Source organism: Rattus norvegicus, chromosome 12, assembly GCF_021556685.1.
Source record: "Rattus norvegicus strain SHRSP/BbbUtx chromosome 12, alternate assembly SHRSP_T2T, whole genome shotgun sequence".
Taxonomy (NCBI): domain Eukaryota; kingdom Metazoa; phylum Chordata; class Mammalia; order Rodentia; family Muridae; genus Rattus; species Rattus norvegicus.
The window spans coordinates 22,992,195-23,008,152 of record NC_141545.1 but is presented as its reverse complement, the minus strand read 5'-3'; the positions used below and the strand labels follow the sequence as shown (position 1 = coordinate 23,008,152).

Here is a 15,958-nt window from a genome sequence, read left to right as displayed (position 1 = left end):
CAGAGCCCTGGGAATCAATTCCGGAAGTCCCGCCCCCTGTCGCCTCCGTCAAAACCGGGAAAGGACGACCCGGATGCACTGTCACTGCCACGGGGGTCGCGCCAGGGCGGACGTCACACACATGGATACGCTAGGAATCACGGGATTGCCCGCCGCGCTACGCGGGCCGCGCTGGCTGACGACGAGTCGCATAGTTTATGACCTCACGCATAGCGGACAGAGTCTGCTCTTTGCTGAGCCTAGTTGCTTTGTTGTGACATCCGAGCGAAGGCGACGAAGGGGTCACCAGTGCTGACCCCGCAGGCCACTGTCACGGAGCCTAAGCGCAAAAGGGAACTGGGAGGGCGGAAGAGCGTCTACGCATGCGCGCCCTGCTGCTGTTGCTGTTTCTTGAGGCGGGGGTCAGAGGTGAGCGGTGCCGGAAGTTCCCTTTGTGCTCCTCCGCTTTCCCGCCACAGGAGGGCGGTTGAAAGCGGCTGACAGACGTTGTCTCCACGGAGGAAACGGGAGGGAGTCGATCGTATTTGACGTCACCGGTGAGCGCCTTGGTCACAGGATTATCGCCCTGTTGACCAAGGAGCCGCAACCTCCTGTGTCTGGGAGCGAGAGCAAAAACCTGCGCGTGCGCGCTGAGTGCCGCTGATTCTGCTGGTGATCCCTGTTTCCGGTATCCCGGATCAGAGGTGACCGGAACCGGAAGTGGCCATTTAAACTACGAAAATCAGTTGTCAGCGGCCGTGAACGAAACGCCTGCGGGGACTTTACCAAAAGGCCTTAGACGGTGGCGAGGACTAGAGTCTGGGCACCGGAAGCTAAGGTGCGTCACGGGAGCCCCGGGAATGGCTACGAAGGGTAACGGGGCAGAGTGACGAGGCCGCTGCGGAGCACAGGGGTGGAGCTTAGAGGAGGTGAGCGGAGAACACTCCGGGCTCGCGTGGACTGGGTCTGACCTGTTTCTGCTGCTTCCGCGGAGTTTTCCGGCTAGGAAATAGGATGGGGCCCTAGCAGGAGAAATGTAGGACTGGGGCGGAGCCTGGGGCAGAGGCTTGGCTTTATTTGAGAGGAGGGGCGGGGTTTGGTTCCTTGGCCATAATGGAGTCAGGTGAGCATAGCCTTAGCTGTGTTCTCATCCTAAGGTTCTCTGATGTCATGACCTTGTGTGCGTGTTTCAGATGTTGTGACGTCACCATGAGCATCACTACATACTGATATCACTGCACCATCCCCGCTCCCCCAGACTTGCTGGCCATGTCCTCAGCCACCATCGTGCACGACCCCTCGGAGGCGGTGCCCCTGTGCCCGGCGCTGGGCCTGTACCTGAAGCCAATCGCGCGGGTGACAATCTCGGTGTCGCTGCCCCCTCCGCCCCCAGCTCCGCCCCCTTCGCCTTCCTCGACGTCCCCACCCCCGCGTGCGCCAAGTCGTGCAGTGTCAAACTGGGAGGTGATGGAGGGACTGCGGGCGATGGCACAGGGGGCACGAGCGCCGCTGTCATCACTGCGCCTGGCCCGGGGCGGCCCTGAGGTCGTGCGCTTTGAGGGCGAGGTCGAGAACCGGGCGCTTGTGCGTCCCGCACTCGCTGGCCTGGACGGCAAGACTATGATGCTCAGCGGCCTCCCCCATGGCCTGCGTGTAAGCGCCGCTGAGGCCACGCCCCCACCCACAGATGACCCCGCCCACCCTCATGACACCATCCACCTTCAGGGCCTGCCCTGCCGCTGGTTTGCGCCCCGTGGGGGCAGTGGCGGGGATGAGGCTGGAGGCATTTCTTCCCCTGGTGGCATTGCCTCAGCAGAGAGGCCCAGCGAGGCTCTCCTGCGCCAGGCTTTCGGGGCGTTTGGTGAGATCCGCCATGTGGACATTCCCATGCTGGACCCTTACCTTGGTGAGGACGGCAGCCATGGCGGGGGCGGGGGCGGGCGGCTCCGCTTCGAGGCCTACGTTCAGTACCGAGAGCGTGATGCCTACGCCCGTGCCATGGCTGCCCTGCGTGGTGCTAAGCTCATGTTTAGGGGCACGGACGGCAAAGCTGTGGCCTGCGGCATCAAGGTGAGGGGTTTGGCGGGACCTGGAGTGGATTGACATCTTGTGGGCGGAGACTAAGCTATGACTGACAGAGTAGGGGCGGGGCACCAGATGTAAATGACACATGGAACTCCTTGGCGCTTGCATGTGGACAGGTGGGTGGTTCCTCGGGAAAAGTGCAGTGCCTGAGATGAGGGGTGGGGTCCATGACATCATGATGGTTTCAATGATGTCACAGGGGTCAAAGGGGGCGGGGTAGTGTCGTGGAGATCAAAGGTCACCCACATGACATCACAGGGCGGCATTGTGATGTGACCACACGTCCTCTTCACTCCCCTGTGCTCCTTCCCCTGCAGGTGACATCAGATGCCACACAGCACCTGAGCGAGGCTTCGATCAGACGCCGGCAGCTGGAGCGGCAGAAACTACAGGAACTTGAGCAGCGGCGTGAAGAGCAGAAGCGGAAGGAGCGTGAGGATGAGGCGCGGCGGCGGGCAGGCCAGCGGTGAGCCAGTCTGAGGCAGGGTGACTGGTGGGTGGATCAATGGGATGATGTCACTGGGAAATCATTTGGATTATATCACTCACATGACATTGTTGATAATGACACCGCCCTGATGAGCTTACTCTGATGACATCATGCTGTGTGACATCATCAGGTCTTGTATGAGGTCATGCTGAATGGTATTGCTGGCCGATATCACTCGGATGACATCACCAGGTGACATCATCCCAAATGACTTTGTGTTGTATGACATCATACCATATGACATCATTGGGGTGATGTCACTAGGATGCAATATCATATATCATGGTATGATCTCATGTTAAATGTGTTAATAAGAATGTCACCCATATGAATGACAGAGTGACATCACCACCCCTCACTTTCTCTTTGTTACACTCCTGGTCCCTCCCACCTGTCACTCATTCAGTAGTTGCAAACCCACACTCATTTATCCCACACTCATTTCCTGTCTGGGGCAAAGTCATTCGATGATGTCAATCCCTATGATGTCGCCCCCTATCACATCACCTTCAGCCTGGGATGAAATCATTTGATGACGTTGCTTGAATGACGTCATATCTAGTGACGCCAAACCCGATTACATCACACGATGTCACGCCCAGTGACATCACCCACCCACCCCCAACCACCCAGGAAGCAGCGGGAGGCAGAGCAGCAACAACGGGCACGGCGTCGGGAGGAGAAGCTTCGGCGCAGAGAGGCACGGCAACGAGCACGGAAGAGACGAGGCCGACGTCGAGAGGAGGAGGAGGAGGAGGAGGCAGAGCCCCAGCCTGTGTTGGGGCGTGAGGAAGAGGAAGGTGCAGAGCCCCGTCGGCTACTGCTCGCCCAGCGCAACCTGCAGTCTGTGCGGCTCATTGCTGCCCTGCTTGCCCGCGCTGAAGTAAGCAGGCCTTATGGGTGGGCAGAGTCAGAGGAGAGCAGAATTACAGTGTTGCCTCAGTCAGAGGTGGTATGGGCATGGGTGGGCAGGGCCTCAAGTGACCAACAGGAAGTGTGTGCTTGCCTTAGTCTTTTCTGGGATCCTTGGCTCACAGGAAGTTACCCAGTGGGTGGAGCTTAGGCTCACAACCCTGCTCCCCACAGGCCGCCAGACGCCGCCAGCGTGAGCAGAGCGAGGAGCGACGTCGCCATGCAAAGGAGGCAGAGCTTCGGCGCCAGCAGGAGGCAGAGCTTCGGCGTCAGAGGGAGGCAGAGCTACGCCGAGTGGAAGAGGAGAAGCGGCGGGCACTGGGACTGCAACGTCGGGAGCGTGAGCTCCGACATCGCCTCCTTGCCCTGCTGCTTGCCCGGGGGCCTGGCTTGGGGCGTCTAGTGGGCGGAGCCGGGACAGGAAGTGACGTTTTGGGGGCTGGGAACAGCAAGATGGCTGTGGGGAGTGGCCATGGGGAGGCAGGACAAAGCCAGACAATGACAGGAAGTGAAATCAGGGGAGATGGAAGGGAGAATATGAAGACAGGAAGTGATGTGGCTACCTCAGGAAATGGCCACATTGACAGAGAAAATGAGAAAATAAAGACAGGAAGTGGGATCCCAGCCACAGGAGGTGGTACTGGGGACCCAAGAGGTGCGGACAAACAAACAGGAAGTAGTGTCCAGCCGACAGGAAGTGATGCAAAGACAGGAAATGGTGCCAGAGGGACAGGAGGTGGCCCGGGAAGGGACCCAATTGCAAAGACGTGGTCGGAAAATATGACGACAGGAAGTGGCAGCCCCGAAACAGGAAGTGGTGTGGCCAAGATGGCGACAGTAAGTGCTAGCAATGAGACCGAAAGTTCATCTGCCAAGCTCAAAGCCATGCCCAGTTCCTGTAGTGACCGGGAGAGATGTGGCCTTGAGGGCCGCCCGTCCTGGCATTCCCGTGACTTTGGGGGCAGTTCAGGACAGTCTAGAAGCCGTGAAGGCAGTGAGCGCCGACGCCCCCACGAGGAAGAGGACGGCGGTGGGCGGGACCGGAAGCGCGGACACCGCCATCGTGAGGACCGTGGTCGCTCGAGGTCTCGATCCCCGCGGCGCCGGTGACCGACCTGCCCAAATCATGGGACTTACTAGATGACCCAGAAGTTCCGCCCCGAGGACTGTGAAAGTCATAGGCTCCCTGGCGGCCATTATGGATTTTTTTCAAACCTCTGAATGCGGAGTTGAGTTTTCGGTTTCGGGGGCGGGACTTGGGTGTGACATGAGTGGCGTATTGTGTGGCCATGCTGAATAAACGCCTGGAGTTGGAGATGTGTGACCCTGTCGCATCACATCCTGTCTGGGGTCGTGGGGACAGTCCTCAATTGGAGTGGGGAAGTCTTGGGTGTCAACCAGGGATGAGATCAGCCATGGTGGTCAGGGCTTAGTTAGGCTTCACTTTAAGTGTGGTATGTGGGTGACCGGTGCCCAAGTGCTGTGCAAGGCTTATCCAATGTGTCTGGAAGCCTCCCTGGACCTGTGCCTGGTGTGCAGGACTTCGGTGGTGGGCGTGGTCGAGTCTGAATGATCGCAGGACTGTGACTGGCGCCAGGAGAAAGGCTTGGTGTTGGCAGGGCCTGGGTAGATGGTCAAGGTCTGGTTTATGGGTGGGTCTTAGCGTGAGCGATGTGTGTATGCGTGGCCTCTGGTGAAGGGGTAGATTGGGGGTGAACTTGTCCGAATTGACCGTGGGTGGAGTGCAATGTGACAACTGGAAGTGATGTCACCTTCGTGGGCAGGGCTTCCTGCCTCATGCCACAGACCGCCCAGTGGGGCGGGGCTTCTAGCATTTCAGGATTGTGATAGGGTCAGGTGTCAATGGGTGGAGCTGCTCTCCCTGGAAGTGAATGCCAGGCCCGAACACTAGGAGTCAGACAGGACTGATGATGTCATTTGACGTCACAGGAGACAGAAGTGGTCAATAACCCCACCCTGAGGACAACAGGAAGTGATGCAGGTGGGAGGGGACAGGAAAGGTCAGAGGTTAGAGTGGTAGCGCCCAGGGCTTACATCGTTTATCCCTGGACACAGAAGTAACGTCACCTGGCTAGCCGGCCTGATCCGGATCAGCAGCTGACACCCACTCCAGCCCCAGTTTAAAGGATTTGGATTTGCCCCAGGGCCAGGGCAGTTGTGCCTGAGGCTAGGATAGGCAAGATGGCACCCGGCCGGGAGGGCGAGCTTGACCGCGACTTCCGAGTCCTTATGAGCCTCGCCCACGGCTTCATGGTCTCCCAGGTACCCAGAAGAGGTGGGGGTTCGGGGGTCATTTGGGGGTGGGGTGGCGACCTTTAACTCACCCCACCCCACAGTCACCATCCTGACCTTTGACCTCATTTTGATCCTTTATTTTTGCATGTCCCAACCTTTGACCCCACAATCTCGTCCTCTGTGCCCCACGACCGTTTGACCCCACCCTCCTTTGTATGGTGACCATATGGCGCATTTTTTCCGGGCCACCTTGACCTCTGACATATTGTCCCGTGACAACTGACCCCGCTCCCCACCCCATCCCCAGGTGCTGTTTGCTGCCCTGGATCTGGGCATCTTCGACCTTGCGGCCCAGGGCCCGGTGGCAGCGGAGGCAGTGGCACAGACTGGGGGGTGGAGTCCGCGGGGAACGCAGCTGCTAATGGACGCCTGCACCAGGCTGGGGCTACTAAGAGGGGCCGGGGACGGTGAGGGGCATGGCCTGAGTGGGAATGGGGCCTGAGGTGGGGGCAAGGTCAGATATGAGGTGTGGGGCCTGGGTGTGAGTGACAGACTATGTGCGGGCCTTCGGGTGTGACAGAGAGGGTCCAGGCCTGGGAGTGTGATTGACGGCTTAGGGTGGAGCTTAGGACATGATTGTAAGGATAAGGGCATGGCTTATAGTGACCCGTGAGGGGACAGGACCTAGATCTGATGATTGACAGCCACGCCACCGCTCCATGCCCCGCCCCTCAGGCTCCTACACCAACTCTGCGCTGTCATCCACATTCCTGGTGAGCGGAAGCCCCCAGTCTCAACGCTGCATGCTGCTCTACCTGGCGGGCACAACATACGGCTGCTGGGCCCACCTGGCTGCTGGGGTCAGGTGCGGGCGGGTGGGTGGGTGGGGATCACCTGAGGGTCACTTGGGGTCATCTGGGGTCACCTGGGGTTACAGGGCTATGGTGGGGTCATACGAGGTCAAAAAGGTAAAACCAGGGTCCTGAGGGATCAGGATGTGTCACAAGGTCACATGTCCTGGCCCCACCCACACAGGGAAGGGCGGAACCAGTACTCCAGGGCCGTGGGCATCTCCGCTGAGGACCCCTTTTCGGCCATCTACAGGTGCCCCCACCCTACCTGGCACCACCCACAGAGCCCAGCCCCAAATGCCGACCCCCTACCCCTTCCCGTAACCCCTGCCCTGGGCACGGCCCTGCCCACAAGTCCCAGCACCGACCCAAGATTTGCCGGACAACCCCACCCACCGACCCTTCCCACAGGCCAGGCACCGCCTCTCGAACCCGCCCACCAGTCCCAGCCCGGCCCACTGACCCCCCAGCCTCGCCCAACATCCCTGCCTATCAACCCTGACTCTGGCACCCAACCCTTGCCTCGCCCCCAGGTCAGAGCCTGAGCGCCTGCTGTTCATGAGGGGCCTGCAGGAGACATGGAGTCTATGCGGGGGACGGGTCCTCACAGCCTTTGACCTCTCACGCTTCCGGGTCATCTGTGACCTTGGCGGTGAGCCCTGACCCCACTCTGCCCATGTCAGGGGTGGGATGTCAGGGATGACATCATCAGGGTTGGGGTCGGAAACTGGGTACATGAAGTGATCTTGCTGTGGGTGGGACATGCCCCTGACACTGAAAGTGATGTCATGATGGGGTGTGGCCCAAAGGACAGGAAGAGAGGCCACTACTGTTGTTCCTGTTGGCTAGACATTTGTGACAGAAAGTGACATCACCAAAGGTATCACTGGTGCTGTAATGACAGGAAGTGATGTCATCAGGGCCCGCCCACAATTCAACCCTAAAAACAGGAAATGACAACATCAGAGAACCACTACAGACTGGAAATGTTTGTCACTCAGTGTTAATGAACAGGAAGTGAGGTCATTAAGTCTCCCGGTTGATTTCACGGGTGGATGTGTCCCACATCTCCAGTAGTGTGCACAACCACCTTATGGCGACCCCTCCCCCCACAGGCGGGTCTGGGGCGCTGGCACAGGAGGCCGCCCGCCTCTATCCCGGTAGCTCCGTGTGTGTCTTTGATCTCCCTGATGTCATCGCCGCTGCCCGCACCCACTTCCTGTCGCCAGGGGCAAGACCCAGTGTGAGGTTTGTCGCTGGTGAGTAGGCGGGGCTGGAGGGGCGGGGCATGTAGCTGGGCGGGGCCTGCAGTTGGTCAGGACTGGAGGTTGACTGGGACCATTGGGGGGGACCATGGAGTGCATCTTTGGTTTTTTTTTTTTTTTTTTTTTTTTTTTTTTTTTTTTTTTCGGAGCTGGGGACCGAACCCAGGGCCTTGCGCTTCCTAGGCAAGCGCTCTACCACTGAGCTAAATCCCCAGCCCCCATGGAGTGCATCTTTTTTTGTTGTTGTTTTTGTTTTGTTTTGTTTTGTTTTTCGGAGCTGGGGACCAAACCCAGGACCTTGCGCTTGCTAGGCAAGCACTCTACCACTGAGCTAAATCCCCAAACACCGTGGAGTGCATCTCTTAATATTTCCTGTGATGTCATTTTCTGTCGTCACAATTATGCAAATTTATACTATTTAATTCCAGTGAGCGGTTTTATTGTGCGTGGAGCTCAGTTATTGTGTTGACCCCACCCATGTCGGTCAACAAATACTTGCTACTTTTATGCAACCCAGCTCTGCTATACTAATTTGTGCAAATCAACTTTGCTTCACAGCCTTGTTCAGCACGTTGGTGCAGATTCTATGCTAATTTATGATAAGTTCTGCTAACCATTGACACCAGTTTGCCATTGTTCTGACTTGTGCTAATTTTATGCTAATTTATGCTGATATCTTCCTTGGTTTATTCCTGAATGTTAATGCTAATGCCTTTGCTAATTTCACACAAATGAGATCCACTGTCCATCCATAACTCAGGTTAATTCTGTGCTAATTAATGTTCATTTATTCTGATTTTATCCAAATCAGCCCTGCTGTTTCACAGTATCTGGTTGATTCTAATATGTGCTAATTCCATGCTAACGATGTCTATGGTTTGTTTCGTTTGCACTTAGGAACTCTTCCCAGTCTCCCTCCTTTCCAGGCTAACTCATGCTAATTTTATGAAAATCATCCCCACTGGCTCCTTCCCTTCATGTAGATCTACCCTTATGCATATGCTAATTTTATGCGAGTGAACTCAGGTGACAAATCATGGCCGAAACTCACTTTGAAAATGCGTGCTTAGTTCATTTCAATCAATGTTAATTCGCACAAATTTCATGCAAATCATCATTCCTGTCAGTCTTGATATCATGCCAACCCATGCAGATTTATGCTAATTTAACGCCAACCACGCTCCTGATCCATTGCTGTGCTCCCTCCAGGCATTTCAACCATGAATATACTAATTTCATGCAAATCAAGCCAGCTTCTGAAATTACTCCAGTTCCTGTGGACGAATTCTATGTTAATTGATGTTAACCTATGTTAGCTTTATGCAAATCTGCAACCTAGCCTTGCTATGCTGGCCTATTCGAATTCTAATTTTATGCTAATCTATTTATGCTATTTTATGACGACTTATGCTAATGAGCTGCTTTCTTATTTGACCTTGTCGATCCCTGGACCCCTTCCAACATGCTGGGGCACCACCCATAGGTGACTTCTTCCGTTCCCGCCTCCCCCGCGCTGACCTCTTCATTCTTGCCCGGGTCCTGCACGACTGGGCTGATGGTGCCTGCGTGGAGTTGCTGGGGCGGCTGCACAGGGCCTGCAGGCCAGGTGGGGTCCCAGAGGGTCACAAGGATGTTCTGGGGCCTGCAGGTCAGGTGGGGTCAGGAGGAGGGTCACAGGGTCATGGTGACAGACTCGCAGGCCAGTTGGGGTGGGGGTCACGGTGGGGTCGCAGGGTTTACGAGGGGGTCATAGAGCCTGCAAGTAAGGTAGAATCAAGGGGTGTCACTGCGGGGTCACAGGGGCTCATGGGGTCACAGTGTGCCACAGCAGGTTACAGGGCCTGCAGGCCAGGTGGTGTTGGGGGTCATGGGGGAATTCCTGGGGGTTCTAGCGATCACGGGGTTGGGGGGAGGTGTCGTAGGGCCTGCAGGACAGGTGGGGTTAGGGGGTGTCTTGGCTGGGGGTGGACTGCGGGAGTCACAGAGGTCAAGCTGATGTCACCTGGGGGTCACAGGGGTCATGGGGTGTCACATAGGTCACAGTGGTCAGGCCAGCTCCGAATCCCCTACCCCACAGGTGGTGCACTACTGCTGGTGGAGGCAGTGCTGGCCAAGGGCGGGGCTGGGCCGCTGCGGTCGCTCCTGCTGTCACTCAACATGATGCTGCAGGCTGAGGGGTGGGAGCGCCAGGCCAGCGACTACCGCAACCTGGCCACTCGTGCAGGCTTCCCCCGCCTGCAGCTGCGGCGTCCTGGTGGGCCATACCATGCCATGCTGGCCCGGCGGGGACCCCGCCCTGGGATCATCACAGGAGTGGGAAGTAACACTACGGGGACAGGAAGTTTTGTCACAGGTATAAGACGTGATGTCCCTGGGGCAAGAAGTGACGCTGCAGGGACAGGAAGTGGCACTGGAAACACAGGAAGTGGCATCATGCTACAGGGAGAGACGTTGGAATCAGAGGTCAGCGCCCCACAAGCAGGAAGTGACGTTGGCGGGGCAGGAAATGAACCCAGAAGTGGCACCCTCAAGCAAGGAGACTGGAAGTGACTGGGGAGTGAGGGCAGGGAATCCTGGGCAAGAAATGATGTCCCGGATGGGAATGGAGGAGTTTTGGCCAGGAAGTGACGCCATAACCAAAACCTGTGACTTGGGATAGGAAGTGACATCATGGGTGGGAATTTATGACTTCTGGACAGTTACATTACAGCTGAGAGTCAGTGAGTTTTAGGCAGGAAGTGATGTCACAGTAATGGTGGGGTAGGGGACAATAAACGCAGCTGCGCGTTTGTCCGTGTATCTCTGGGAAGGGCGGTGACATTGTAGGTCCATCTCGGGGAAGGCTCTGCGGGCTCCTAGGCCAGGTGAGTGACAGGCGATGCCTGTGCCTGCATGGGGATGAAGTCACGGCCCCACCTACCCTAGTGCGACAGGAGAGTGAGGATCTGAGGCAGCAGGAAGATGACACCTTTATTCCCCGACCGCCACCCAGGCCGCGCCAGTCAGTCTACAAGACTCTGCCCACAGATGCCCCTGCAGCTCCAGGTCTCTCGCAGCCCCCAGCACCTCAGCCTCCGCCTCGTCCCGCAGGTAGCGACCTCCGATCCCTTCGAGCTTGGGCGATGCTGCTGCATACACTGAGGTCCAAGCCCCCTCATCGGGGGTCTGCAGGGGAGAGGGGTGGAGAACAGCGGAGGTCACTGTGGGGCCACTTGGGGTCATAGTGGGTTCATCAGTGTGACTACTGACGGTGTGGTCAATGAGGTCATTAGGGGCCAATGGGGGTAACTAGGGGTCAATGAGAGTCATGTAAGGTCATGACGGTCTTTGGGGTCGTGGGTCACACAGAGGCCACAGGTGCAACACAGGAGTCACACAGGGTTTGTAGGGTCTGGGCACCACCCACCTTGAACAGCAGCCATCCCAGGAAGCGCTGCACTGCGCGGGTCCCCCACCCAGCATGGGCGAAGAGTGCGGTGTCAACCACGCCTGGGTCGACAATGTTGGCAGTGACAGGGTCGCCCAGGGCACTGAGCAAGCGCTGCAGCCGCAAGGAGAACAGAGCCAGGGCCAGTTTGCTGCCAGCGTATGCAGCCAGGGCACAGGGGGCAGGGCTGTGGGGCAGGGTCTGGGTCAGGGTGGTACCCAGGGCAGTGGTGGCCAGGACACGCCCACCCAGAGAATGGGGAGGGCGTCATCTCAGCCCAGTCCACCTGCCAGCCACAGCCTGGGGTCCCACCCACCTGTCTGTCAAATATGGGATGACACGTCCCCACCAAACTGTCAGTCATGCCCTGGGCCCCACCCACCTGTTAAACTTCTGATGACACCATAGCCCCAAACACCTGTCAATCACCACCTAGGTAGTATCACCAACCTGTCCACCCTTCACTCACCACAATGGCCGCCCTCTCTTGAATATACAAATCAAGTCATTAATATGCACAAGCTAACATGGCTACCTGGGTCATTTGAGCATGCAAATCACCCCAATAAGTGTGGGGACATCTTGGCCCTTACCAGGCCTGGAGAAGATGCAGGAAAGACGTCTCCGCCTCACCAATCAACAAGAAGTGATGTCATCTGGGGCACCTCCCAGGCCTTGTCCTCACCCAGGCCCCGCACCTGCCAACTCCGCCATGCTCTGCCCCAGCAGCTATGACAAACCCCGAGGGCATGCTCTCTGAGCAAAGTTCTCCTCCCTTCCCCCAGTGCTCACCTCTGCCCCAGCAGCCTGGCCACATCCGCCTGGCCCACCCAGTGAGTGGAGGAGCAGACAGTGATGACGCGCGACTTGCGTCCCTGGTGCCCAGAGGCCCGCAGGGCTGGCAACAGCAGGGAAGTCAGCAGGAAGTGGCCTAAAAAGTTCACGCCCACGTGGCGCTCGAATCCGTCCTTGGTGTTGCCACTCGGGTCCAGCATAACACCGGCTGCAGGGGGTGGGGTGAGGTCAAGGACAAGTCACACAGGAGGCAGGCTCACAGGAAACGAGTAGAGACAGGAGACAAGAAGTCCTGCCCACCAGGAAAAAATCAATGGGACCAAGAAGACACACCCACAGGAAGTTCTTCCAGGTCCCACCAACCTGGAAGTGACATATCCGGGAAGGACAGAAACGGGAAAAGGTCAGTCTCACCCACGTGGAAAAAAATCCACAAAACAGGGTGTTTCGCACACTTGGAAATATTCCTGATAAGATTTCTCCATGCATATTAACGGTCTGATTTGCTGGCTGGCAATTAAAAGTCACAGGCTGATTTGCATATGCAAATGTGGCCTGTGTGATTCTGGCCCATGTATCTGGGCGATGTCAGAGGCCCACAGTGAAGATATCAGGAGCCAGTCAGCACTGTGCCCCCACCCCAGGCCCTGCCCTCACCGTTGTTGATGAGCAGGTGCAGTGGCAGTGCTGTGGCCTCAAAGTTGCGCACAAAGCTGCGGACGGAAGACAGCGAAGCCAGGTCCAGAAACAGGAAGTGGGCTGGGAGTGGGTGCCAGGGGCGGGGTCACGGGATAATGTCCCTTCCTGTGGGGCGGATGGATGCCCCGGCTACGCCCTCCTGTGGATCGTCCCTCCTGGGGATCGTCCCCCCAACTCCCATGCACACTTGTCTCCGAAGCCCCGCCCACCTAATCCCAAAGGCCACGCCACGTGCAAGCCCCACCTCCATGCAAGGCCCAGCCTAAGGAGTCTCTGCCTGACCCCATCTCCCCTGCTGTCCTGGAACCCCAACCCTACATCCAGGTCCCACAGACGCCCATCAAAGGACCCCTCACCTGTGCCTTAGGCCACGCCCAATATAAGACCTGTTCATGCCATGCTCTACCCAAGCTACAACTGTCCCTTTGGCCCCCACCATCCCAAACCCTACCTACCCCATGCCTCACTCACCCTGGCTTCCATTTGCCCCAATGCCCCGCCCCTTACCCCACAGGCCCCACCCCTTACCACTCTCAGGTCCAGACTCCTCCTGGATCCTGGCAACGACCTCATGGCCTCTGTGCTCATCGTTCCCAGCTGCGAGAGATGGGGTAGGGAAGGGGAACACGATGGCCACCGCCCCTCCAGGGTAGCCGGGGCTGGACCCAGTTACACCAGGTTACCCCAGGACAGCCTGGGTTTCCCAGGGTAGCCCAGGCTGGAACACACTCACCGCCCTCCTCCCATTGTCCCAGGGTTAGCCCAGGATGGACCCAGTCAGGCCACGGGTAGGGGGCGACTTCAGGTTTCCCTGGGTGGCTTAGCCCAGGCCTGACTGCTTTCATCTCCTGCTGGCCCAGGTTGGACCCGGATAATGTAGGCCAGCCTATATTAGCCTGGAGTAGCCCAGGCTGGCCTGTGTTGTTTTCACTGCCCCAGGGTGGCACCAGGTGGCCTTCCTTCCCTTCCCATGCTGTCCCAGACAGCCACGCTTAGCCTAACTCCCAGTTACCCCAGCTGTGCCCTCTTAACCCAGCTCAGGCTGGACCACTGACCCCCCCCATTAGCCCAGGCCACCCCTCCCATGGCCCCTATTAGCACAGGCTGCCCTATCCCCACTCCTCATCCCTGTTAGTCCAGCCCACTCCACTCACCCACTTCCCCCCCTCCCCCCGGTTAGCCTAGGCCCTCCATCTCACCCACGATGACACGCATTCCTAGCCTCGCCAGCTGGCATGCAGTGCTCAGCCCGACACCCCTGGTCGCCCCAGTCACGATGGCCACGCGGTCCGCCTGCAGGGGTAGCTCTGGGCAGAGGGGGCGGAGTTAGGAGTAGGGCCAGTGGGAGGGGAGGTGAGAGGCAGGAGTAGGATCAGCCACATAGGGAGGGGTGTGGGTGTGTGTGTGTGTGTGTGTGTGTGTGTGTGTGTGTGTGTGTAAGCATGGGTGGAGTCATTACGGGTGGGGTCACCAGGAGGGGCGGGGTCTTGGTGAGAGGTGAGGACAGGAAGGAACAGGGTCAGCAGGGGCGGGATAATCGTGACATCAGGGTGAGGAGACAGTGGGTGGGCAGGACTTCAGTACAGTGCGATGTCAGCCCAAGGGCGATGTTGGGGTCGGCAACAAGGCTACCATCACACCAAGCTGCGCTGATCCCACCGGGTCGGGCTTCCCCTGCCAATACCCTGTCCGGGTCATTTGAATATGCAAATCAGCCGGTAAATGTGCAAATCAGCTCGAGAATATTCACAAAGCTGCTATGCAAATGAACTCATTAACATGGTGGTAAGCCCAGCAGGTAAACATGAGGGTCAGAGACCTAAGCCCCGCCCTCTAGTGACAGGTAGCGCAGGCCAGGGCTTTGTGTCCAGTGTGAAAACTGAAGTTGGAGGCAGGACTTGCTGTGGGTGTAGCCTGAGCAGGGGAGGGAATGTCCTGTCTGCCTTGGGCTCCTAGGAAAGCCCTGGGTGCTGGGCGGGGCCTTGGGCTTCCGCTCAGGATCCGCCCATTGGGAGGGGGAGTGTGGATATTCAGAGCCGCTTATTACTATTCATGATTGATGTCACTATAAACTGGCTTAAAATCGAGCTGTGGGTCCATTAATATTGACGAACATTAATCAAATTCGAAGCCGGATCGAAGTGACATCACCTGGGACCAGGGTATAAAAGAGATTTCTGATTTTCGAAAAGTAATATTATAATATGCAAATTTATGATTTAAATATTCATAGCTGCCTAGCAGAGGTGGGACTTACTGCCCTGTCTCCAACCAAGGAGCTATCGGGTCCCTGGGGCTCAGGGGTCGGACAGTCGACCCCGCAGATCCCGCGTGACTCCCAGTGACCTCTCCCAGGCCGGAAACACCGCCAGGAACCTCCCACAACCCTAGAAATGCAACTTCCGGTTCCGCCGGGAGGCGGGGCTAACAAGGTTACCGCCTTTTTCTCGGTCCCCGCTGTTTCCAGAAATTCCCGCGTGACCCCACCCTAACCCTGGTGACCCCCCACCGATATATCCGTGCGCCCCAGAAACACCCGGATGATCCCAAACGAGCCACTTCCGGTTTCGCCGGGAGCCAGGGCCAGTGTGTTTCCGTCGTTTCCCACGACCCCCGGCCGCGACCCTCGCCGACCCCGTTGCGACCCCGGCTTACCCGGAGGCCGGAAGCCCCCGCGCAGGCGGCGTAGCAACTGCACCATCGTCACCGCGACGCCCACGGCATAGACGCGTAGCGCGGCCCACAAAGCGGCCAACATGGCGGACCGGCCACACCCACCGACCCCAGACCCCAACGTGACCCTGCGCAGGCCGCGCCCATTTCCCCTCGAAACCGGAAGTGGTCTCGGGGAAAAAACAGAAATGCAGCCTCCGCGTTTGTCCTACGCACGCGACATTCCGCGGCTGTCAGTCACCGAGGCCACGCCTCCTGGGCTAGGAAACAAAACAGAAATGTAGTCGCCAGGCGTCGGGGAAAACCGGAAATGGCACCTGAATACCTGGTCCTGTCCTAATCTTGGTGGACATAGTAAAGACTGAAAACATTGTCATTAAACTTGGAGATTTGTGAGAAAATAATCCAGCACATATAAGAGAAACAGAAAATACTTTTTAAAAAAATTTGAAGATTTGTGAGAAATCATCCAGAACATATGAAAGACAGCAACATTGGTAATAAAATTGAAGATTTTAGGGGGGGG

At 57.5% G+C, this 15,958-nt stretch overlaps 3 protein-coding genes across 26 annotated transcripts; 2 read left to right on the top strand and 1 right to left on the bottom strand.

Moving 5' to 3' along the window:
- The first annotated feature begins 115 nt into the window (after positions 1 to 115).
- On the top strand, positions 116 to 4,783 carry Akap17a (A-kinase anchoring protein 17A). 12 transcript variants are annotated; one of them, XM_087577952.1, is made up of 5 exons: positions 116 to 817; positions 1,238 to 1,632; positions 2,382 to 2,530; positions 3,188 to 3,437; positions 3,641 to 4,781. In XM_087577952.1, exons 2-5 carry the CDS (start codon positions 1,249 to 1,251, stop codon positions 4,574 to 4,576), a joined length of 1,719 nt encoding a protein of 572 aa, XP_087434078.1. In that variant the 5' UTR covers positions 116 to 817; positions 1,238 to 1,248; the 3' UTR covers positions 4,577 to 4,781.
- Positions 4,784 to 5,490: 707 nt separating this feature from the next.
- On the top strand, positions 5,491 to 10,636 carry Asmt (acetylserotonin O-methyltransferase). 3 transcript variants are annotated; one of them, NM_144759.2, is given in 8 exon segments: positions 5,649 to 5,749; positions 6,030 to 6,189; positions 6,458 to 6,587; positions 6,758 to 6,826; positions 7,107 to 7,225; positions 7,689 to 7,832; positions 9,322 to 9,444; positions 9,916 to 10,617. In NM_144759.2, coding segments are annotated over 8 exon segments (1,299 nt in total). In that variant the 5' UTR covers positions 5,649 to 5,668; the 3' UTR covers positions 10,389 to 10,617.
- A 146-nt stretch (positions 10,637 to 10,782) lies between these two features.
- On the bottom strand, positions 10,783 to 15,536 carry Dhrsx (dehydrogenase/reductase X-linked). 11 transcript variants are annotated; one of them, XM_087577937.1, is made up of 7 exons: positions 15,415 to 15,535; positions 13,959 to 14,066; positions 13,288 to 13,356; positions 12,718 to 12,819; positions 12,058 to 12,268; positions 11,245 to 11,379; positions 10,783 to 11,003 (listed from the first exon to the last, which is right to left on the bottom strand). In XM_087577937.1, exons 1-7 carry the CDS (start codon positions 15,515 to 15,517, stop codon positions 10,841 to 10,843), a joined length of 891 nt encoding a protein of 296 aa, XP_087434063.1. In that variant the 5' UTR covers positions 15,518 to 15,535; the 3' UTR covers positions 10,783 to 10,840. The 11 variants fall into 11 exon arrangements, with proteins under 11 accessions (XP_087434063.1, XP_087434064.1, XP_087434068.1 ...); XM_087577938.1 differs by lacking the exon at positions 15,415 to 15,535 and adding an exon at positions 15,017 to 15,136 and having other exon boundaries at positions 11,245 to 11,452; XM_087577942.1 differs by lacking the exon at positions 15,415 to 15,535 and adding an exon at positions 15,017 to 15,136.
- Between the last annotated feature and the right edge of the window lie 422 nt (positions 15,537 to 15,958).